The sequence below is a fragment of the Schistocerca americana genome, chromosome 1 (genome assembly GCF_021461395.2).
Source record: "Schistocerca americana isolate TAMUIC-IGC-003095 chromosome 1, iqSchAmer2.1, whole genome shotgun sequence".
NCBI lineage: Eukaryota > Metazoa > Arthropoda > Insecta > Orthoptera > Acrididae > Schistocerca > Schistocerca americana.
Window position 1 is genome coordinate 479,959,969 of NC_060119.1, and position 25,486 is coordinate 479,985,454.

General features: G+C 42.9%; 1 protein-coding gene across 1 annotated transcript in view; it reads left to right on the plus strand.

The window, feature by feature from the left end:
• LOC124565314 overlaps positions 1–25,256 on the plus strand; it is a 313,140-nt gene extending 287,884 nt beyond the window's left edge. The window contains exons 18-20 of the mRNA XM_047131016.1: positions 5,075–5,235; positions 5,469–5,530; positions 21,262–25,256. Of these exons, the coding sequence (XP_046986972.1) occupies positions 5,075–5,235; positions 5,469–5,530; positions 21,262–21,533 (495 nt within the window). The 3' untranslated portion in view covers positions 21,534–25,256. The remainder of the gene's footprint in view (positions 1–5,074; positions 5,236–5,468; positions 5,531–21,261) is intronic.
• The last annotated feature ends 230 nt before the right edge of the window (positions 25,257–25,486 follow it).

Sequence of the window (25,486 nt, forward strand, 5' to 3'; positions counted from 1 at the left end):
TTCTACAATGCGTGAGAAATGGTTTTGTTATCGTTTACACTTACCAATTCCTTGCTGGCATCTGTCCAAAAGTACCTAAGATACACAAACCGAACATCTGAAATAGTTTGTTGGCCTCCAGTAAACTCTGTGGCAGACTACATTGGTGACGTAATTTGGTTCATTGCACAAATGGTAAACAGTTTTTATATATTGGCTGAAATGGCTCTGAGCACTATGGGACTTAACATCTGAGGTTATCTGTCCCCTAGAGCTTAGAACTTCTTAAACCTAACTAACCTAGGGACAACACACACATCCATGCCTGAGGAAGGATTTGAACCCGCTACCGTTGCAGTCGCGCGGTTACGGACTGAAGCGCCTAGAACCGCTCGGACACCGCGGCCGGCTTTTATATATTGTTTTACATCCTGCTTACATGTTTGCCACCACTATTATTTGTTCACACATCATTCTGCCGGCCGCTGTGGCCGAGCGGCTCTAGGCACTTCAGTCCGGAACCGCGCTGCTGCTACGGTCGCAAGTTCGAATCCTGCCTCGTGCATGAATGTGTGTGATGTCTTTAGGTTAGTTAGGTTTAAGTAGTTCTAAGCCTAGGGTACTGATGACCTCCGATGTTAAGTCCCATAGTGCTTAGAGCCATCTGAACCACTTGAACCACATCATTCTGTTGGTCTACAGCCTTCATGTCCTGCTAATACATGATCATGCACCTGTTTTAGCACTTTATTTCGCATTGTAGCTGATACCATAATACAAGGTCCGAGTTTCATTTGTATACATCACTCTCGATTGTGCACAATAAATTGTGCCTTGTAGTCTTCATAAGCAGCTTGCACCTCCTGCCACTATGGAACTGGAACCTACTCATCGTACTGCACATAAGTTCCGACTCAGGCCATTGGCATTTCTGTGAGAGTTAGCAGGTCGATGAATTACCAAAAACTCTAAATGATTGAGTTTCAATGCCCATTACATTAACCAGGTCGATGGATCGTTTAAAGCTAACAGCCATCTCAGTCCTGCATGATTCGTTATGATCTTGAAGTTTCTCCCAAACAGATAACATCAAAAATATGTTGTATATGAGACTCAGTATCTCTTTCGCCGGCCGGTGTGGCCGTGCGGTTCTAAGCGCGTCAGTTTGGAACCGCGTGACCGCTACGGTCGCAGGTTCGAATCCTGCCTTGGGCATGGATGCGTGTGATGTCCTTAGGTTAGTTAGGTTTAAGTAGTTCTAAGTTCTAGGGGACTGATGACCTCAGTAGTTAAGTCCCATAGTGCTCAGAGCCATTTGAACCATCTGAACCATCTCTTTCTCTGTTCTCGGGTAGTATTTTTCTGCTCTGTTCAACTATAGTGAGGTGTAGATGACGTCCTGCCCTCTCCATTCCCTGACTTTATACACGGCCTTGTGCATACGTGCTTGTGTCACATGATAACACAAATTCCTTCTCATAATTTGGGAAAACTAATATAGGTCCAGGTTTTAATAATTCTCTCAAATGACTGAATGCGTATTCCCACTCGACTGACCAGTGGAACTTTACTTTTTTCTTCAATGGATGAGTCAGTGGCTATAGTGCTACAAATTTTGGTACAAACTTCCGACTGTAATTCAGCAGGTCCAAGGAGGATTGCAACTTCTTTCCATATGCTGTGCTCGAAAATCCTGTAGAGCTTTTATTATACAGGTATCGACCTGGACTCCCTCATGACTAACTACATGCCCTAAATACTGTACTTCTTCTGTCACGAAGTTATCTAAACCAAGTGTTAGGTGCGCCATGTGTAACTTTACCCACAATATATGCTCTTCCAAATTCTTCATAAAGGCGATTCCGTCATCTAAATACACTGTTCATTGTCTAGCTTCAATCCAGCACTACCCCAGTTAAGAGGTGCTGAAATGTACCTGGTGCGTTTTTCAGTTCAAGCAGCATATGCCAACAGTGATAATCTCATGACGCAACCATAAATTCTGCCCTTTGGCGATCCTCTGGTGCCACCTCCAACTGATGATAACCACTGCACAGATGAAAAGTAAAAAATACCTGCATTTCTCCAGATTATCCGAAGTTTCTGTTACACTTGAGGTAGGATAATCTATAAATAAGCACTTATTGACGTACCGATAGTCGCAACAAAAGCTATATGCCTTTATCCCATCTGCATTTTCTTCAGGATAATTTCCACTGGCAGTTCTCGGGGACTGTACTTTTCTCTATAATACCATCTCGTAGTTGCCGGTTAATAAATTCATCCATCACTGGCTGCAGGTAATGTGGTATGTGGTAAAATTTACGGTACATGGGCAGTTCATTACAGTTGGGATTCTGTACTGTGTCACTGGGGTCACTGGTAAAGACCAATGAGGATTAAGCAGACCCTTATATTCTGACAATAACTGCTTACTGCTATCTTCTCTGCTTCTTTCAACCATAGACCACTATGCTACACAGTACTACGCCAGCATTATTGTAGTGTCTAGCTACAGAACTGCATTGCTTACTGGCCCACGTATCCCTTAGCTCATTGTAGGCCTGTGTGAAGCTGATGCTGCAACCATATTGATCCTATCAGGGAGAGATGTAGGGTCTATGAAAACTAGTTTGTGACTGTCTCGAATGGACTGGACTGTCACATTTTTCAATGGATCATGAGCTAAATCAGTACCTACATCACAAGCCACGGACGCAACAAAAAGCCTATCATCATTTGATTGAGTCCTTCCCTTGTAGTTCCGTGATGCTTCATCATTACTTTATCTTCAACTGGCTATATTTAATAACATAGATCTCCATTTCATTTTCTAATTTTTTAGGTGGTATGTGTGATTTTTCAGCAAGTTACTGGTGCAATATCACACAACTATTTAAAGACTTTATATGCATTGTATCTGAGAAGGAGCGGACATGCAGTTGCACACAGAGTTTTCTTTGTTTTTCAGTTTTTCTTATTTCCACTGTTAGTGTTGGAAGATCATTTGAACGGAACGTGTCGCAACATCATTGGCTGCATCAGCTAAAAAAGACTTTATCACTATATACTTCGTCATGGAAGTCAACACTGGCTTATTTGTTGGAGAAATACTGCAGCTGAAAGCTTTCTTTGTGACCATGCTTTGACATGCTTGACAGTCTATGGTGGGTCTAGTTCTAATGGTAGCGATTAGCTAATCACACTGTGCTCAGGGTATGTCTTCATCCTATTTTATCAAGATCCAATTCTTTGGATCTGGAGTGGCACATCTGTTACGGTGTTGTGTCGCCTGTGCATAGCGAAACAATCATCATATACTTAACGTGTTCTCCAATCACAGCTTGACTAGGTGGACATGTTCCATTACTTTCCAGTATTTAGGTAGCCTTGACCACAGTAGAACTTGCTATCCAGTGAATGTATTCACGCCAGTAAACACATCTTCTCCTTATTTGCTCCAGAATTGGAGAAATAAAAATCTATAATGGGTATATTAGTTGGTAGCATGATAAAGTAGGGAGTACTGCATTATCCTTCATTGGGCACTGCTACTGACCATCTCTCAATTCCATACATTGCAATGGCCCAAATGGCTGTCTTGTATATATTGGCTTTGAGTGTATAGGCATTTGTTTGTCATACAGCACTCTAGTGAGCCCCTGCCTCAGCATCCACACAACTTTGATCCTATCCTCTTCACCACTACTGTTGCTGCCATCATGGTCTATATATAAGCCGACGAAACATAATAAACGCACCGGATAAAAAATTTGTCATTCCCAGGAGACATGACACTGCAGTGCAACACCGTCTCTAGGAATGAGACTGACCTCAGTTCGAAGACAAAGAGAGCCAACAGGTTTCTTCAGATATACCACATAGAGCTGAAGCCACTCAATGATTGTTAGATGCTGCAGAGCTACCAAGTTGCGGGGACGTTGATTCCTACGTTTCACCAGCTGTTCCACATAGTTAAAGATATTTTCTATGGGCCTAGGCTCGGGTGATTTAGTGGACCAGTCGAGGTGCGATAGGCACCTGAGCTGTCGACAGACCAGGATTGTATGCGAGCTGGTTGGTGTCGTCTCAGAAGATGGGACTGTCTACGGGATACTTATTATGAAATTGTAGAAGAAAGAAACTTGTTACTGAGAAAGTTGAAATAAATGTCCTAGATAATTTTCACAGATATCTGAAAGAGTAGGCCAAGTCATGGCACGAGAAACACCTCCAGACTGAACTATTTGGACCGTCAGTGTAGTCGACGCCTAGCATCATGTTTTAAAAAAAGCAAAATATCGACTCGTCGATCTCCACAGCACGCCTCCAGTCAGCTACTGACCAGTTTCTGTGGTTAGCCAATTGAAGACGTGGATATTTATGTGTTTCTGTGAGAATAGGCCTTTTGCACAGTACCTGACCTCAAATGTCTATGGCACGCAGCTCGCTTCGCAGTGTTCGCTAGGTAAATGGTTGAAATGGGCCTGCATTTACGGACAGCAGTAATCCATGTCGGATGTCAAAGAAATTCTCGTTTCAGGTCTGTGTCTTTCTTTGTGCGAGTAATGTTCTTGCTCCTTATTACGTGGCTGCTAGTGGTACACCTTTCCTTGTAGACACGATCGACAGTCTGCGTTGATATACCAACAAACTGGGCAACTTTTTTCAGTGCTGTAATGGGCAGGTCCAAAAACGACAGCTGCTTTCTGCCATTCTGTCATGTCTCCAAGTACCTTACTGCTCTGATTCCATACAGCAGTCTGGCACATACCTCACCCACATCTTCACTGCCATGACTTACTTCAGCTGTGATGGGTGACACGACTGCCTCGTACCTGTTCGATAGTATCGATAGCGCTACAAAGCGACCAGTGTTCCCCCTTAAGAGGTTGACTAATATAGTGTCTGGCTGAGTTTATGTCGATCACGAAATCATCATAGTAGAGCGATATAAAATGAATGTTTTTCTGCTTCTGTCTGTTGTAATGGTGTCCATTACCAATATTTTCCACAGTAGAGGCAGCGCTGACTACCGAAGGTCCCCTTTGGTTTTGATGATCAGCTGTAGACAGGGTTGTTGTTGTTTTTGCAGAGTCCTCCAGTGCGGACTCCTGAGATGGACGCGGAAACTCCCCCGCCCCCTGCAGCCGCGCAGCCGGCGCTTCCCAACGCCCACGCAGCCGTTGGCCGCTTCAGCATCGACAGGGACAAGACTGCCGCCAGGCCTCGGCCGAAAACCGCCAGAGTCAACAGGTCTGTTCTACAAATTCGACTTTCTACGATCTGCTCCAAAGAAAATGGATGAACGGTCCTAACATTCTCAGATGTCGTGTTATTCGTCGAATTATGTTTCAATGTCGGTCTTCTTCATGAAGTTAAAGCTTAGCATACTACTAGACTTCTCCCTCACCATTCAGATAAATAAAGTTTCTTGTCCACTTCCAAATTATTTCTCAGGCCCTTTAAACAAATTGTTAAAATTTCAGTGTAAATTCTTTTGTATCGAGTCTCATGTTCTTCAAGAGAACTAGTGAATTTGAAGGGGCAGGTGAGTCACTACGAAACGAATGCAAATGGATGTGGAAGAAGAAAGGATATGGAAGATAGCTACAGATCACAGAGGATAACCCACGTCAGTTTGTTCGAAGTATTAGGTTTTCATTAAAAATGGGTTGAAATGACCACAGACTTATCTGCTTTTCCATATTAGCTCCTATCAGTCGCAATGAATCCAACAAAGACGTTACCATAGAGAGACTACACCAAAACTCACTAATATGACAGATGCTTGGAGATCTTCCAAAATTAAAATGCACTGAGGCTCACAGAGCTCATGGAGGATCTATTTCGCAACACAACTTTGAGATATGCGTACTTTTGGAATTTATTTAACCTGCAAAAGTAAATGAACTGGAGACTTCTTGTGTTTGGGGTGATGAAGAGCTGCAGATAGAAACTGTTCAGGATGTTTCTGTGAAAAAGAGAAAATGTAACAAGTGAAACACCAGAGACGAACGTTACGAATCCAAACATGTTGTGAGACAACTCAGTTAACGGAATACAGTGTAATAAACTGATTTATTACACTGTAGGGTATGAATTGTAGGGTGGGCAAAATCGACCAAATATAGATGTACAGCGCAAGTTGTTGGAACGTGAAACTCCACTAGAATACTGCCGATGACTTGCCAACATGATGGAGGCCAACTCAGTTTGCGCCTCCTCGCCCTCCCGCCTTCCTTGCTCGTGGAAACCTCCGTCAGAAGTCCAATGAAAGATACACAGGTAGAGAAAATCTTGTTTTGTGGACAGGTAATTTATCTGATATGATCCTCTTGAGTTCTGCTTGTGGGGTTGCGTGAAAGATCTTGGGAGCAAGATACCTGAGACGTCTGAAAACAGTAAAACAAAAATCAAAGCCTTGAATTCCTTCTTCAAATGTTCTTTCGCAAACAAAAATGGAGAAATGTGGTCATCACTGAACAGCTGCTAAGAAGAGTAGTATGGTAATCAGTATTAGTGATAGTTGAAAGCAGCTCAAATTCCTAAAGTGATGAATTATTTTCACTGTTGTCTACAATTTGCCGTAGACCTCTTGAGCAGAGATGTGTTCTCCGTGATTAAGAGAGAACAACATTTCATCTGTGAAATAGAAATGATCCGCAGTACTACCAATCTATATCACTCGTACCTATTAGTGGCAGAGTACTATGATATATCCTGAGTTCAAATGTAGTGACTAAAGTATTCGACACTGAAATTGACTAAGACGCTAATTTATTCATCGCGTTGAAATAATAGTCACAGTACAACATGGTGGTTCATGGTGTGGATTCCTGTAGTCATGTCCTAGTTCATGAACCACGGGCAACGTATGAGTGGCCAAGTAAGTGGTCCCGACAGTCGGGATACCAGTCACTTTGGAATAAGGCTGGGCATCTCGGACATATTCTGAGTCGTGGTCACCTTTGTGCTCATGCGGCAAAGACTACCAAATCCACTGGTTAGTCCCTCAACCGTTAGAGGTAAAACCCAATGGGACTCGGGGCAAGTAAGGCTAGCAACCTGCTTCCCTGGTACTTTAAATATGATGCTGGCAACAATCAGAGCAAAATGCCTCGGAACTTTGGAGGTGACGGAGTCCCACCTCTAACTGACACCAGGGACTCCTAAGATACGACTTGGCAAACAAATGGTAATGAGATGGGGAGCTATTAATATCAATGGGGGCTACTCTGGAAAGAAGGTAGAGCTGGCAGAGGCTGCAAGTAAGATGGGGCTGGACGTCTTAGCTGTTAGTGACATTCGGGTAAGGGGTGAGAAAGAAGAGGAAGTGGGAGAATACAAGGTCTACGTGTCAGGAGTCAAAGCAGGAATAGCACAATGGGGCTTTACATCAGGAAAGAAATGGAACCCAGGGTAGTTGCAATAAGGTATGTAAACGAACGACTGATGTGGATAGATTTGGCAGTGTCTAGCAAGAAAATTGTGTCAGTATATTCGCATTGTGAAGGGACAGATCAAGATAAGAGGGATAGTTTTTATGAGGCACTCAGTGATGTAGCTGTTAGAGTAAAGGACAAGGACAGTGTTCTGCTCATGGGTGATTTTAACGCCAGGATTGGAAATCGAACAGAAGGGTATGAAAAGGTTATAGGTAAATTTGGAGAGGATATGGAGGCCAACAGGAACGGCAAACAACTCTTGGATTTCTGTGCCAGTATGGGCTTCGTAATCACAAACTCCTTTTTTAAACATAAGAACATTCACCGATATACTTGGGAAGGCAGGGGAACCAGATCTGTCATCGACTATATAATAATAGCTCAGGAATTCAGGAAGGCTGTCAGGGACACACGTGTATTCAGGGGATTCTTTGATGACACTGATCATTATTTAATCTGCAGTGAAATTGGGATTGTGAGGCCGAAAGTGCAGGAGGTCAGGTCCACATGTAGGAGGATAAGAGTGGAGAAACTTCAGGATAAGGAAATCAGGCACAAGTACATAACAGGGATCTCAGGAAGGTACCAGTTAGTTGAATGTAGTCAATTACAGTCATTGGAAAAGGAATGGACAAGGTACAGGGACACAGTACTAGAAGTGGCTAAAGAATGTCTTGGAACAATAGTGTGTAAAAGTAGGATGAAGCAAACAGCTTGGTGGAATGACACAGTCAAGGCAGCCTGTAAAAGGAAAAAGAAGGCGTATCAAAAATGGCTACATACTAGATCTCAGGTAGACAGAGAAAGTTATGTTGAAGAAAGAAACAAAGCCAAATAGATAATTGCAGCATCCAAGAAGAAATCTTGGGAAGACTTTGGAAACAGGTTGGAGACCATGGGTCAAGCTGCTGGAAAACCATTCTGGAGTGTAATTAGCAGTCTTCGAAAGGGAGGTAAGAAGGAAATGACAAGTATTTTGGACATATCAGGAAAACTGCTGGTGAATCCTGTGGATGCCTTGGGCAGATGGAGGGAATATTTTTAAGAGTTTCTCAATGTAGGTGAAAATACGATCAGTAATGTTTCAGATTTCGAGGTAGAATGGGATTGGAATGATGATGGAAATAGGATCACATTTGAGGAAATGGAGAAAATGGTCAATAGATTGCAGTGCAATAAAGCAGCTGGGGTGGATGAAATTAAGTCGAAACTCATCAAATACAGTGGAATGTCAGGTCTTAAATGGCTACACAGGATAATTGAAATGGCCTGGGAGTCGGGACAGGTTCCATCAGACTGGACAAAAGCAGTAATCACACCAATCTTTAAACATGGAAACAGAAAAGATTGTAACAACTACAGAGGTATCTCTTTAATTAGCGTTGTGGGTAAAATCTTCTCAGGTATTGTTGAAAGGAAAGTGCGAGTATTAGTTGAGGACCAATTGGATGAAAATCAGTGTGGGTTTAGGCCTCTTAGAGGTTGTCAGGACCAGATCTTTAGCTTACGGCAAATAATGGAAAAGTGTTATGAGTGGAACAGGGAACTGTATCTATGCTTTATAGATCTAGAAAAGACATATGACCGGGTTCCTAGGAGGAAGTTATTGTCTGTTCTACGAGATTATGGAATAGGAGGCAAACTTTTGCAAGCAATTAAAGGTCTTTGCATGGATAGTCAGGCAGCAGTTAGAGTTGACGGTAAATTGAGTTCATGGTTCAGAGTAGTTTCAGGGGTAAGACAAGGCTGCAACCTGTCTCCACTGTTGTTCATATTATTTATGGATCATATGTTGAAAACAATAGACTGGCTGGGTGGGGTTAAGATATGTCAACACAAAATAAGCAGTCTTGCATATGCGGATGACTTAGTTGTGATGGCAGATTCGATTGAAAGTTTGCAAAGTAATATTTCAGAACTAGATCAGAAATGTAAGGACTATGGTATGAAGATTAGCATCTCCAAAACGAAAGTAATGGCAGTGGGAAAGAAATATAAACGGATTGAGTGCCAAATAGGAGGAACAAAGTTAGAACAGGTGGACGGTTTCAAGTACTTAGGATGCATATTCTCACAGGATGGCAACATAGTGAAAGAACTGGAAGCGAGGTGTAGCAAAGCTAATGCAGTGAGCGCTCAGCTATGATCTACTCTCTTCTGCAAGAAGGAAGTCAGTACCAAGACTAAGTTATCTGTGCACCGTTCAATCTTTCGACCAACTTTGTTGTATGGGAGCGAAAGCTGGGTGGATTCAGGTTACCTTATCAACAAGGTTGAGGTTACGGATATGAAAGTAGCTAGGATGATTGCAGGTACTAGTAGATGGGAACAATGGCAGGAGGGTGTCCACAATGAGGAAATCAAAGAAAAACTGGGAATGAACTCTATAGATGTAGCAGTCAGGGGGAACAGGCTTAGATGGTGGGGTCATGTTACACGCATGGGAGAAGTAAGGTTACCCAAGAGACTCATGGGTTCAGCAGTAGAGGGTACCTGGATTCGGTTAAGAATGATTTTGAAGTAATAGGTTTAACATCAGAGGAGGGTACCTGGATTCGATTAAGAATGATTTTGAAGTAATAGGTTTAACATCAGAGGAGGCACCAACGTTAGCACTGATTAGGTGATCATGGAGGAATTTTATAAGGGGGCTATGCCCCAGACTGAACGCTGAAAGGCATAATCAGTCTTAAATGATGATGATGATGATGATGAGTACAACAACAATAACAGTTCGTAATTTATCTATGCCGGGTCAGAGTAAACTAGAGTCCAAAACAGAACATGATAATTAAGCCAGAATGTCCAGGGATTAAACGCAAATCCGTTCTAAGCAATAGGAATGTCATCTAATGTAGAAATCCCAGCCCACTGAAGGCAGGGTTTCACGACAGATTCTCGCGCTATCGCTAGGTGCTGAAATATCCGAAGTGTTCTTGGACGGCCGGTTCTGGTCCCTATAAACTGGCCATACATTGTAGTCGAGGGCACGGTTGGATATAAGACAATTGCCTCATAGCGCAGGCCACAGTGTGTCAGCGTTTGTGCTATGCCCTTATCAGTGACTGAGTCGATGCCTAGTCAGGCGAGAATGCAATTAGGGTGGTTTAATCGAAAATGTCCTGGCCGATGGCAGTGATGTTGGCGGTGACAGCACACCGGGAAGGCGGAGGTGGTGACGGGTAGCTTTTTAATGGTTCAAATGGCTCTGAGCACTATGGGACTTAACATCTGAGGTCATCAGTCCCATAGAACCTAGAACTACTTAAACCTAACTAACCTAAGGACATCACACACATGCATGCCCGAGGCAGGATTCGAACCTGCGACCGTAGCGGTCGCGCGGTTCCAGACTGTAGCGCCTAAAACCGCTCGGCCACCACTGCTGGCCAAGTAGCTTTACAAAAGGCTCTGACTGGAAGAGTCTTGACGTCTGGCAGACTCCTCTGTGACTTTTCTGTGCTGAGTGCACATCCTGAAGATGGGAGCGGTGACTGGGGACAACAGTAGTAAGAAAGGCAGAGGTTCCACATCCATGGCTTCCCCGATGTCTGTTGAAGAATAACGGGAGTGGGGGGACGTCTTTAAATGAAGATATTACAGGACGAAATCTAAGATTATACTATGGAAGCGAAGTGGGAGACTGGTCTCAGTCCAGAGGATAGGGTGAACTGCGGGGGCAAAGCTGATTCGCTGGTTCGTGTTTAGCTCCAAAAGCATTTTACTCCTTGCGCCTAGTACTTACTCCGGCATCTGGCCAAAGGTGTGGACCCACACTGGCAATCCCCAGGCTGACCGAACTGATGGATATGTCGTGGGAGGCTAAAGATGTAAGAAGGAGCATAGGTGGTGGATATGGGTATTTTGGTCTTGGACTGACCGAGAATTGGAGTGGTTCAATACGAAGAAAGGAATTTCCTCTATTATGGCATCCTCTTCGGACATCCACTCATTGGAGTGGTTCAGTACGAAGACAGGAATCGCATCATGACGTCCTCTTTGTTGGTGTCTATGGACATTACTTTCTCAAGGTGTTTGTTGAAGGTGTGTGTTAAGTGTTCTGCTTCGCCGGTGGAGGCTGGGGAGAAGGGTGGTGGGAAAATATGATCAATTCCAGTAGTATGGCAAAAGGAAGAGAATTCAGCACAGGCAAATGACCGGCCGTTGACTGACACGAAGATCTGAAGGACCCATTCAATAGAAGAGATACTTTTGAGTGACGACATGGTGCTGCAAGCAGTGATTGCATGCGCGCCACTTATTGCAATTTAGAGAGTTACGTAATTAATTAGTTGGTTACATGTTCCATAGTTCATTTGAATGATTCTTTTATGGAAATTATGTGGAATGAGTCAGCTTACAGGCTATGTGTAAATGAGTACCTTATTTTTTTAGTTCTACTCAAGCAACACTTAAAAACAAGCCCTTTCTATCCCCCTTTTTTCAGTCTACCAGTTTGTAAATAGAAACTCGTACAAGAAATTGAAGGAGTTGTCCAGGAGAAAAGATTTTAGGTTAGATTTCAAAATATGTTTGCTACCTGTCAGGAATTTTATGTTATTGGGCAAACGATCAAAGCTTTTTGTTGCAACATTTTGAGTTTCTTCTCCTTTCTTATGCAATGACAACTTCAGTAATGGGTAATAAAGGTCATTTATGCGTCCAGTGTTGTAAGTGTGGATCTCATTGTTGTTCTCAAATTGTGACGGATCCTTTATGACGAATTTCGAATTTCATTAGCGAATATAAATACTTTGACGGCGCAATTAAGATACCTAGCTTCTTGAAGAGGGAGTAACTACATGACGTCTCTGGACGAACGCCACATATTATTCTTACTGCTCGCTTTTGTGCAATCAGTGCTTTCTTTCTGATAGGAGTTACCCCAGAAAATTATTCCATACATCGTTATTGACCGGAAATATGAAAACATGTCAGGAGGTTAATTATAAAAAGAGCAAAAGTTTCTGGACTTAGTTGTTTGGGAAACAAGGTAACATGCTTTTTCAGTTCAAGTTTCATTAATATGTATACCAGAAAATTTGGAGCATTCCACTCTGTTCACTGACTGCTGCTCATGTGCTATATCAATTTTTGGTGTGAATCTATTTGCATACAGAATTGAATACACTCTGTGTGTATTTGTTTTTTGTTTCAAAATTTAGTGTAAGCTGGAGGCGTACATCGGCCACATGCGTTTTGGAAAACAAGCACCCGTCTGCGAGTTTGATCAGAAGGTCTTTTGAAGGAAGGATTGGGTACGATCGATCACAGATTGAGCGTCGATAGTGGACTTGAAATCACCGCAGAGGCCAAGTTTGCCGTTAGGGTTCTTCATTATATGTAGAGGCGTCGCCTACCGACTCCCTTAGACCGACATCAGAAGTTGTTGCCGCTCGAGACCGCCAAGTTCTTGCCTGAAGGGGTCGCGGACGGTGGCAGAAACAGGGAGAGAGCGATACAAATCAAGCGCCGCCGTTCATTGGAGCGTGATGTTTGCAATATGATCATTTGCACAACCCATGCCGACGTGAAAGTGAAAAGAATATTCGTCACTCAACGCCTCTATGATGTCGAAGGTAATGCGCGGCGAACTATTATGGACTTTGCCAACGATATGAAAACTGAAGGTTTGGAAACCATTGGAGACAAAAATGTTCAGGTAGAAGCCACAAGAGCCGGCCGCGGTGGCCGAGCGGTGCTAGGCGCTTCAGTCTGGAACCACGCGGCTGCTGCGGCCGCACGTTCGAATCCTGCCTCGGGCATGGATGTGTGTGATGTCCTTAGGTTAGTTAGGTTTAAGTAGTTCTAAGTCTAGGGGACTGATGACCCCAGATGTTAAGTCCCACAGTGCTTAGAGCCATTTGAACCATTTTTTGAAGCGACAAGAAAAAAAGAAGACACGGCACGAGATTATTTTGTACTTTATAAATGACAACTTTCCAAGTGGACTGCTTTTTAAATGTATTTATTCCCGATAGCGATTTCGACTCCATTTCCAAGTGACAGATCACTATTAAGTGCCGCAGTGCATGGTCATCCTTTTATTAGGACACTTTTATTGAGTCAGCCACGTTTACATATTATACATTGAGGCAATTCATAATGATCTGTCACTTGGGAATGACATACTAGGCCGAAAAAATATATTTAAAAACAAACCAGATGGAAAAATATATTAGTTTATAAACTATTGCAGCACTGTGGACACAAGTAAGGAGGAGATACAATAACAATATATATGCATTGTGTTACTGTGTGTGTTTGTTCTAAAATGGTTCCAATGGCTCTAAGCACTATGGGATTTAACATATGAGGTCATCAGTCCCCTAGACTTAGAACTACTTAAACCTAACTAACCTAAGGACATCACACGCATCCATACCCGGGGCAGGATTCGAACCTGCGACCGTAGCAGCAGCGCGGTTCCGGACTGAAGCGCCTAGAACCGCGCAGCTACATCGGCCGGCTGTGTCTGTCTGAATGTACGTATAATATTTAATCGTGGCTGACCCAATGAAAATGTTCTGTGTTCTAATAAAAGAATGATTATGCATTGAGGCACTTCATCGTGATCTGTCACTTGCGAATATATATACTGCGTCCAGTTCGCTAACGCGTCCGAGAGGAGTATTTTGCTCGTTGTAACAACGGAGCCGCTGTGCATTAGGTTTGATGGGAGGAGTACCCATCGCTGTGGTTAATGGGACAGTGGCACCCGTTTCGAGATGGAACTGAACAGATGTCTTGTTGTCTTAGGCTGGAGGAGCATCTGTTTAGGTATGCGCTTCTGGATGAGGTATCGAATATATTGCTTCCCCCTACTTATACCTCCCGAGGAGATCACGAATGTAAAATTAGAGGGATTCCAGCACGCACGGAGGCTTTCCGGCAGTCGTTCTTCCCGCGAACCATACACGACTGGAACAGGAAAGAGAGGTAATGACAGTGGCACGTGAAGTGCCCTCCGCCACACACCGTTGGGTGGCTTGCGGAGTATAAATGTAGATGTAGATTTCTGTGATCGGGTGCAGCTGTGTTAAAGACTTGTTTACATGTTTACGTTGTGGTATTCGAAGATATTTCTGGTGAGTATGAGCTGGCTGTGGGCGTTTGACTAAGCGATCGACGATCAGTCCTTGGAATCAGTCACAAGCTTCAAATATCTAGCGCTTTCACTCGGGATCTATGCGGGCTTAGACGATGTGACAAAAAGGAATGTTTCAATGTTTGTCTTCCAGCACTGACAGCTCACGGGCGTGCGTGACACATAGCGTTCAGCTGCTATAACGTAATTTTTGACGCGTTCAGAGGCAGTCATCTTCAAATACGATACTTATTTGAAGCAAGGAACATTACACTAATTAAGGCTGTTGTAATACAGTGCAATGAGTTGGAGGAAATCGACATTCAAAACATTTTATAAATATTTGTGATCATGCCCCATATTGCACAATGCAGGTAAATATAAATATAACTACTGTTATTAATCAATGTATCATCAGCTCACACAGACAACACAGCCGCGTAATGACCTCGATGACGCTGAGGATTGCAGCATTCTGAAACAGAGAACCGGTGTACCGAATGTTGCCGACTTTCAACGATCATTACTAAAGTCTGTTCGGGGCTCACAACATGCTAATTTATGTATGTTACCAATTAATAACAAAATCTGTACATATGCGGTCCGATGTGCTGTCCCACGACTTCGGTTTTGGCTCTTTAGCGGAAAGCTTTGACGACTACTATCTTAGGTACCGTACGGGGTGTTTATAATTAATGCGCAGCTACTCACGGGTTACCAGTGTGGGCCGTAATTATCGTATGACAGCGAAATTTGCTATATATGCCAATGCATTAATTTACCCTGGAAAAAATCTGTTCCAGTTTTGGTCACCAGATGCAAATTTAGCGCTCTACACTGGTTGTACGACCATATGACATCCACGCTGTCATTTGACAACCAATAACGTGAGTGAACAGTATGGTTACTGAGAAGAGAGACCGGGCTCGGTTAGGGGAAGTGTTTTATATGAACGGCAACAATTACAGTGCTGCATTGAGAGAGTATCAGCGACTGGAAGGCCTGAAGAGAAGCGCGATGTCGTTAAATGGATAAGAAGATTATAATGAAATTCGAAAACGCGAGTGAGCTTATTGTGGCACCTATACCAGCAGGAGTTAGTGACGAGGTAGCTGTTGCTCTAACTGACAATGCAGCACGTGTCCGGGCTAGTGCGACTGCTTCTGCAGTATCCATCACATAGTGAACGCTGCGGAAAGTTTCGCGGTCTTCAATAGACTGGTACCCGAACAAGGAACAGACGGTGCAGCAACTGAAACCTCTCGATCTGCGGGAACATTCTGAATTTGCTCTTAGGTTACCGACACGAATCGAAGTTCATCTACATCTACAAGATTACTCTGCAATTCACCAATTAAGTGCCTGACAGAGTTTCATCGAACTAGGTTCAAGCTAATTCGCTAACTTTCCACTCTCGAACAGCGCACGGGAAAAACGAACACTTAAATCTTTCCGTGTGAGCTCTGATTTCCCTTATTTTATTACGATGGTCATTTCTCCCTGTGTAGGCGGGCGCCAACATTCTGAGGAGGAAGTTGGTGATCTAAATTTCATGAGAAGTTCCTCCATAGTTAAAAACGCCTTTGTTGTAATGTCTGCCACCCCAATTCGTGTGTCATATCCGTGGCACTCTCTCCACTATTTCGCGATAATACAAAACGAGCTGCCCTTGTACGAATTTTTTCGATGTCCTCCTTCAATCCTATCTGATGCGGATCCCATAATGCACAACAGTACTACAGAAGATGGCGGGAAAGCGCAATGTAAGCAGTCGCTTTGGTAGAACTGCTACGTTTTATAAGTGTTCTGCCAATAAACCGCAGTCCTTGGTTTGCTTTCCCCGCAAAGTAAGTTATTCATAATTGTAATCGCTTAGTATTTAGTTGTGTTTACAGCCTTTAGATTTGTGTGATTTATCGTGTACCCGACATTTAACGAATTCCTTTTAGTATTCATGTGGGTGACTCCACACCTTTCATTATTTACAGTCAATTGCCACTTTTACACTATACGTGTATCATGTCTAAATCATTTTGCGATTCGTTTTGATCATCTGATGATTTTACAAGACAATAAATGAAAGCATCAAATGTTCAAAAATGTTCAAATTTGTGTGAAATCTGATGGGACTTAACTGTTAAGGTCATCAGGCCCTAAGTTTACGCACTACTTAACCTAAATTATCCTAAGGACAAACACACACACCCATGCCCGAGGGAGGACTCGAACCTCCGTCTGGACCAGCCGCACAGTCCGTAACAGCAGCGCCTTTAGACCGCTCAGCTAATCTCACTCGGCAAATGAAAGCATCATATACAAAAAATCTAAGAGTGTTGTTCAGATTTTCTCCCAAATCGTTTACGTAGATCAGGAAGGCAACACTTCCTTGGGAAACGCCAGATATTACTTCTGTTTTACTCGGTGACTTTCCGTCAGTTATCGCCAACTGTGACCTTTATGACAGAAAATCACGAATCCAGTCAAGCAACGGAGACGATACTCTACTGGCACGCAATTAGAACTCGCTTGTCAAAAGCCTTTTGTAAATCTAAGCATATGGAATCAGTTTTGACGTCCCCTGTCGACAGTATTCATTACTTCGTGAGAATAAAAAGCTAGTTGTGTTTCACAAGAACGACATTGCCCTGTTGGCTATTCATCAATAAATCGTTTCCGTTTGAGCATGATATATGTCTCAAAATCCTACTGTAAAACGACATTAGTGATATGGGTCTGTATCCGGCGGAGTTCATTTCTTGGGTATTGGTATGACTTGTGGAACTTTCCAGTCTTTGGGCACGGATCTTTTTACGAGTGAGAGATTTTATATGATTGCTAAGAATGGAGCTGTCGTATTAATATATTCTGAAAGGAACCTGAGGGATGTACAATTTGGAACGGAAGTCTTGCCTTTATAAAGTGTTTTAAGCTGCTTCGCTACACCGAGGATATCTACTTCCAAGTGACTCATGTTGACAGTTGTTCTTGATTCGAGTTCTGGATTATATTTACTTCGTCTTCTTTTGCGAAGAAATTCCGGAAAACCGTGCTTTAGTAACATTTTACTGTCATCGACATCACCACCATTGTTAGCGCAGTTTTACCGCTGCCGCAGTTTTGCCGCTGGCGTACTTTACATACTACCAAAATCTCTTTAGGTTTTTTTGCCAGATTTCGAGAGAGTTCGTTGTGGAAACTATTAAAAGCGCCTCGCATTGGAGTTCGTGCTAAATTTCGAGCTTCTGTAAAATTTCGCCAATCTTGGGGGACTTTCGTTCTTTCAAATCTGGCATGCTTATTTCGTTGCTCCTGTAACAGTGTTCTGACCAGTTTTATGTGCCATGTGGGATCACTATCATTTCTTATTAATTTATTTGGTATAGAGCTGTTGATAATATTTCTTTGAATTTAAATCATATCAGGTTTACGCTTACATTATCATACTAGAAGTAGTGGAGACTGTCTCTTAGAGAGGTGTCAAGTGAATGTTTGTCTGCTTTTTTAGATAGATGAATTTTGCGTTTACTTTTCGTGGGTTTTGATGTTACGGTATTCGGTCCAGTTACAACAACCTTGTGGTCGCTAATCCCCGTAAATCTCATGATTCCCCCTTTCCGGTCAGGATTATTTGTTACTAAGAGGTCAAGTGATGGTTGTTCAAAATAATTATCTGAGAAAGTGCTCACTACGATTTCAGGCGGCATTGATGACATGTGACCAGGAAATATTTTATGGAGCGACAAGACACGTTTTACATTACAGAGTGCTTTGAATACACAGGACTGCCGACTTTGGGGTACCGTTAAATCTCTTGCTGTGCACGAAGAGCCACTGCACTTGCCTTATGTGATTGTGTGGTGTGGATTCACAGGCACGATTATTCTCGGTCCGTCCTTCTATGAAGAGAATGCACCGAGACGTCCGGTCAGGTGTGCCGTGACGTCTGCAAGTTATCGAGACCTTGTACCATATGTGATCACTGCTTTGGAAGAGCACAACTTTGTGGAAACCACTGTTTTGATGCAAGATGTTTAATAGGAAAATCAGCATTATGACTTTGTCACTTGTTTGACCTTTTCTGTTCACGTTCCGTCGCGAATTCATTATATATGGGAACATTTCTGTATATGTTTCTTGCATTCATAGCGCTAGATTTGCACCTGGTGGCCAAAACTGGAACTAATTTTTTCCAGCGTAAATGGGTTCCACATTAACGCATTAGCGTAACTACCAAGCTTCGCTGCGATACGATTATTACAGCCCACACTGGAGCTCCGTGAGCGGCAGCGCTTAAATTATAAACACGCGGTACACACAGGCTGCGCACTTCTCTATCCTTGCCGCATTGAGATTTGAAGCCATGTGGCAGAAGCCGTATTTGTGTCATTACGCTCTACGCAAAGGGGTCTGATATTTGCGGTTTTTTTCTTTCATGGCTGAAATCAAGCACTGATTTTAATAAATGAACGACTTGTTGTATTAGTATCAAAAACATGTAGCGATACACTCAGCCTAGTTTCTCCGAAATTACCGGTGTTAATGTGATGATTGTAGTTTTTAATCTGTCTGAGCGAAAGGGTAAGAAAAATCTTGAAATATAGTACTGACTTTTTTTTAATGTGTTGCAGTATCGGTTCTATAATGTATTTCTGTATTTGTAGTATGGCGAGTCATTCAGTTCACCGCTTCCACAGGACTACAAGAAAAAAATATCAGCTGGGCAGCAGTATTTAGATCAGCATTCATATGTTATGAACTTTTTTCTTAATCTAGTACAGACATTGGATCAATATTAAGATAATAACCGCACAGTAATATATTAGAAAACGTTTGCTGTAGATAAAACTCTTATAGTAAGTTAGGCATTAACATTCTGTCATCTCATAATTATTTCATACATCGGGTCTGAAATGTAACAACCGCAGTATTTTTAAGAGATAAATGTATAATGACCAATATCATACAATTCATATTATTTAGTCTGAAATAAACTAACTCAAATAGACAAGCCTCCGCACCTGCTTAGTAACGACATCACTCCTTACTCTGATCCGGTAAATTCTCTGATTTCATAAAAAAATTTCGAAATTTTCTTTTGCAAAAAACAATTTTACCTGTGGAACTATTTATTACTCCCTTTCACACATCTTCCGGTACGTCGCGATGCTACACAAAATTTCACCTGTCTAATAAAAAGCCTTTACTGAAAAAACTAGAGTGAAGATAAAAATAAACGGAGCAGCCTTCCAGAAGTCATCTGCAAATGGACTCCGCCACAGGTTCCCTGATCGAGATGTTGGCTTCAGCGAATGACATAATCCTCGGGTCTATATTCCATAATCACTACTAGCCATTGAAATTGCTACACCAAGAATAAATGCAGATGATAAACGGGTATTCATTGGACAAATATATCATACTAGAATTGACATGCCATTACATTTTAACACAATTTGGGTGCATAGATCCTGAGAAATCAGTACCCAGAACAACCACCACTGGCCGTAATAACGGCCTTATTACGCCTGGGCATTGAGTCAAACAGAGCTTGGATGGCGTGTACAGGTACAGCTGCCCATGCAGCTTCAACAAGATGGCACAGTTCATCAAGAGTAGTTACTGGCGTATTGTGACGAGCCAGTTGCTCGGCCACCATTCACCAGACGTTTTCAGTTGGTGAGAGATCTGGAGAATGTGCTGGCCAGGGCAGCAGCCCGTACAGGACCTGCAACGTGAGGCCGTGCATTATCCTGCTGAAATGTAGGGTTTCGCAGGGATCGTAACACGGGTCGTAACATATCTGAAACGTAACGTCCACTGTTCAAAGTGCCGTCAATGCGAACAAGAGGTGACCGAGACGTGTAACCAATGGCACCCCATACCATCACGCGGGGTGATACGCCAGTATGGCGATGACGAATACACGCTTCGAATGTGCGTTCACCGCGATGTCGCCAAACACGGATGCCACCATCATGATGCTGTAAACAGAACCTGGATTCATCCGAAAAAATGACGTTTTGCCATTCGTGCAATCAGATTCGTCGTTGAGTACACAATCGCAGGCGCTCCTGTCTGTGATGCAGCGTCAAGGGTAACCGCAGCCGTGGCCTCCGAGCTGATAATAGTCCATGCTGCTGCAAACGTCGTCGAACTGTTCGTGCAGATGGTTGTTGTGTTGCAAGCATCCCCATCTGTTGGCTCAGGGATCGAGACGTGGCTGCATGATCCGTTACAGCCATGTGGATAAGATGCCTTTCATCTCGACTGCTAGTGATACGAGGCCGTTGGGATCCAGCACGGCGTTCCGTATTACCCTCCTGAACCCACCGATTCCATATTCTGCTATCAGTCATTGGATCTCGACCAACGCGAGCAGCAATGTCGCGATACAATAAACCGCAATCGCGATAGGCTACAATCCGAACTTTATCAAAAACGGAAATGTGATGGTACACATTTCTCCTCCTTACACGAGGCATCACAACAACGTTTCACCAGGTAACGCCGGTCAACTGCTGTTTGTGTATGAGAAATCGGTTGGAAACTTTCCTCATGTCAGCACGTTGTAGGTGTCGCCACCGGCGCCAGCCTTGTGTAACTGCTCTGAAAAGGTAATCATTTGCATATCACAGCATCTTCTTCTTGTCGGTTAAATTTCGCGTCTGTAGCACGTCGTCTTCGTGGTGTAGCAATTTTAATTGCCAGTAGTGTATTTATACAGCCCCTTCTGTTTTTTTTCCAAAGGTTTCTTCAATTCTCCCACAAGCAGCATCTGTCTTTGCCAAAGACGCACGCTGGTACTGCAGCGAGAGTGTGGTTGCAGGGTGGCGCCGGCGGCAGCGACTCCGTCGCGGCGCGGGACGTCCGCGCAGGCGGCGCCGGTGTCGGTGGCGGTGGCGGCGGAGGAGCGCCGTCTGGAGGAGGCGCCGGACCCGCTGGACGCCTGGAGCACGCGCTCCATCGCCAACATGAACACCCTGCTGGCCTGGGACCGCCAGGAGGACGAGAGCCTCTGAGGCCGGCGCTGCCAGCGGCCGCCTGCGACAGCGTGAAACAGTTGCAGCCTTCTCATCCGCGGTGCAAAACCTGCTGATGCCTCTTAATGACGTTCACCCATCACGATCCTGCATGTTCTGTGAACTGCTCCGAGTCAAATTCCCTAGTGATGAGCAATAACAGATAAGATTCTGTGGCAGTACTTATTTATTCTGTTTAATTTACTTTTGTTCACCTACTATATTGCATTTCATCGGGACGTCACGTAAAGTAGCATTCCATTCCTAGCCAATGTCTGTTGTAGTGTAAATACTAAGATCTGTGTCAAATAAACTACAATAGTTAGTAATACGACCAACACCAATAGGCCAGGACGGGGACACCATTGAATATGAAAGTAGAACGATACCGCAGATGCTAAGGAAAGACCTGTTGTAAAATACCCTCTGTTTTCACGTGGCTAAACGAGATGGCGGCCTGTTAAGATACTGGACTCCGATTGGGGAGATCAACAGTACAAATTCCCGTCCGGGTAGTCAGATTTAGATGAGTTCCCTAAATTGCGTAAGGCAAGATGGTTCCTTTGAAAAGACGTGGCCCATTTCCTTCCCCATCCTTTCCCAATACGTGCTGCGTCTCTGATGACCATGTCGTCGATCCTGATCTTTCTTCCTTCATATTACTTGTTGAATAAATCATGAATCTTAAATCTATCCTTTCTTATCTAAAATTCATAATTAAGGAATTCGTAGTGATTTTCGTAGATCATCAGAAGGCGTATTGATGTAGTTGTCAAACCACATATTTTACTACAGAAAAGCGCGCAGACAATACGAGACAACAACCGAAAGTGATAGGCCACTCGTGTGCTACTAACAGTGAGCAAGCGTCCTCAGACAATTTCACGGGTCTGTCAGTCCTTAAATGATCACTACCTATTGACGGCGAAGACATAGAGTCTGTTGACAAAACATATAAAAGTCCAAATCGAAATCCTACTCGTATAACACACCCCTTCTTACAAGCTGGTAAGCGAGCGACTTGGGGCGGGGGGAGTGAATTTACATCGGTTTCGTAACACCACCAAACGGTAACGCAGACTCTCTTGCGTTGTTTGGACCCGACATACGCGACTGATCGAGATACCGTGACTCAAATTCTCAAATAATTGTATTTAACTATAAAACAACAGCAGTTATTAACACAACCCCAAAGTAAACTTAAGTCATCCTATGTAGCTCTGAAATTAGAAGAGCGGGTAAGACTAGAACATGGACTCTCATCTCTCTTCTTCAACTGCGCTCTAGGGAATGTTATTCGCGAGTGGCGCAAAGAACTGTGTGCAGAATAATGGAGTTAAATTAGTGAGTTGACACCCAGCTTTTGCGTGAGTTGAGACCCAGCTTTCACTGTAATTGACACTGAATTCTGTGTTACCACTTACAAATTTCGATCTGTTGGTGACAGTAGCCGAGACGTTCTCAATATGAAAATATTTTAAGCGATCTAGAATGCTTTTTTCGCAAAAATCCGTTTTGGGTATTTGCTTTATTAATGAGGAGTCAGATTAGATTGTAAGAACAAGAACGTGGCTGTTACAGTTCTTCTTTCACCAATTATCTTGTAACTTTTGCTCAAAGTCTCTTCACACAGCTGATAAAAACATTGCCCTAATTCAGAGGGAAGCAACAAAAGTGGATTTCATGATCTCGCTTGAAAAAACATTCTTCATTAGAGGGAATAAGAGAACTAGAGCAGTTCAAATGCTCCGTTCAACATTCTGAGACAGTACTTATTTATTCTTTCTAATTTATTTTTTTTTCGCTCTCTGAGAAATATAAACTCAAGGATCAACAAGGCTGAAATTGGATACCACGTTAACTAAAGATGTTTTTAAAATACAATCAGTGTCCAGCAGGGGAAATCTCAGACAATGTTGTTTGCATTTGACCGTAGGCTGTATATACAGCAGAGTTTCTCATAGTACACCTCTGTATGATTGAGAAACGTGTGACGTTGGAAAGACAGAAATGAACCGATTAGAAGCATTTGAAATGTGTTGTCACTGGAGGCTATCAAAGACCACATGGATTGATCATATGATTAATGAAGACATCCTGCAACTGGCTGATAAATAACATAATGAAACGGCAGGTAGAACAGATGGGCATATAATAGGACGTGAGCCGTTAGTGAAAACAGAAGCTGAAAAGATGATGTAATTCATATTTAACATTTCAACGTTCTGAGGCAGTACTTATTTATTCTTTTTAATTTATTTTTGTTCACCTAGTATATTGCACTTCATCAGGACGTCATGTAAACTAGTATTCCATTCCTGTAGTGTCTGGTTCCAAAATACACTACCAGCAAAAAAAATAGTACACGCTTTTAGAGGTTTCCAATTGCTGCAACAGTGCATATGGGGTACATGAAATGATTACATTTACAGATCAATGACACCAACGGTTCTGAGTTACCAGGTATCGACCCACGCTGAAACACCTAAATTAGTACTTGATGTAGCCTCCACAGGTGGCAATACAGGCGCTAATCCGGCATCCAGTCGACTTTGCAGATGCCGAATACTGTCCTGCGGTGCGTTATTCCACGCCTCTCAGCCTGTACACGTTGTTCCACGCCTCTCAGCCTGTACACGTTGTTCTGTAACAGTTGTTGGTTGGCGAGTTGCAAGAGTCGCTTCTCGACCCACCATGTCCCACATGTGTTCGATTGGAGACAAGTCCGGAGGTAGCGTTGGCCAGGGAAGTTTCTGCACGTCCTACACATCAAGTGGAGTTTCACGGGCAGTGTGTGGCGAGAATTATCCTGATGGAACAGTACATCAACTTCCTGTTGCAAGTTCGGCAACAGAACGGCTCTAACAACATTCTGTACGTTTCGAGTTCTGGTTAGCGTCCTCTCCAAAAACACCAAAGGAGAAGAAGATTTGTTGCTCATCGCAACCCAGACAGTATGGCCTTGGATGCGCCCAGCGTATCTTGGACGAATGCACGCACTCGAGGTGACAGCGATCAGCAGGTTTACGCAATACGCGTGACAACCATCACTTCGTTCAGGAACAATTTGCTTTGATCGCTGAAGATCATGGTGAACCATTCTATCTTCCAAGTGATGACACTCTGGTAGTTATGCCCCTACGCTATCTCGACGTTGAAACATTATCAGTACATCCCCAGTGGCATATGCTGTCATCTGATCAAATTCGACGACGTCTTTCCAGGTCTATTAATTTTTTTCCTGGCAGTGAAAATTCTTTATATAACGGATGCCTTTTTGAGCTATATCCCTTCTTTTGAGACTTTCTATAAGTTTATGATGTTGTATTCTACCAAAGGCGTTTTCATAATCAATAAAAGGAAGGGCTACATTTTTGACCTGATCATAGAAGTTTTACACTAGAACTTGTGATGCAGTTATTGCTTCTCTTGTACCTAAGCTTTTTATAAACTAATTGTGTTTTACCCGTGAGTTTCTCACATTTTGCATGTAACCTTAGATGGATGGCTCTCAGAAATGTTTTTAAGGAATGGATCATAAGGCCAGTGAGCCTATGATCTTCACATTTTCGCGCATACTCACTTTTCGGTAAGGGGGTGAAAGGTGACAACAGTCATGGGACTAGATAATGATCTGTGTCGTAAATTTTGTTAAAAACTTTGTGTAAGGCTCTCATACCTTCTTCATCAAGAATTACTAGTAAATGTCTTTGTTAAACCGTATTTATTTGTTCTCTGAATCATTAGATTGTTCATACATAATTCCAGTTCAAAATAAATAAATCGTTAAGGAATATTTTCAACAATAAATTTAGCATTCACTTTATTCAAGAAAACATGTTTTTATTTTAAATTCACGAAAATTCCTGATCTGCCTTCGGAAATCATTTTTATCACGTAATAAATGTTTTTAGTACTGTGGAATTAAATTTATATTGTACTGATTTATAATA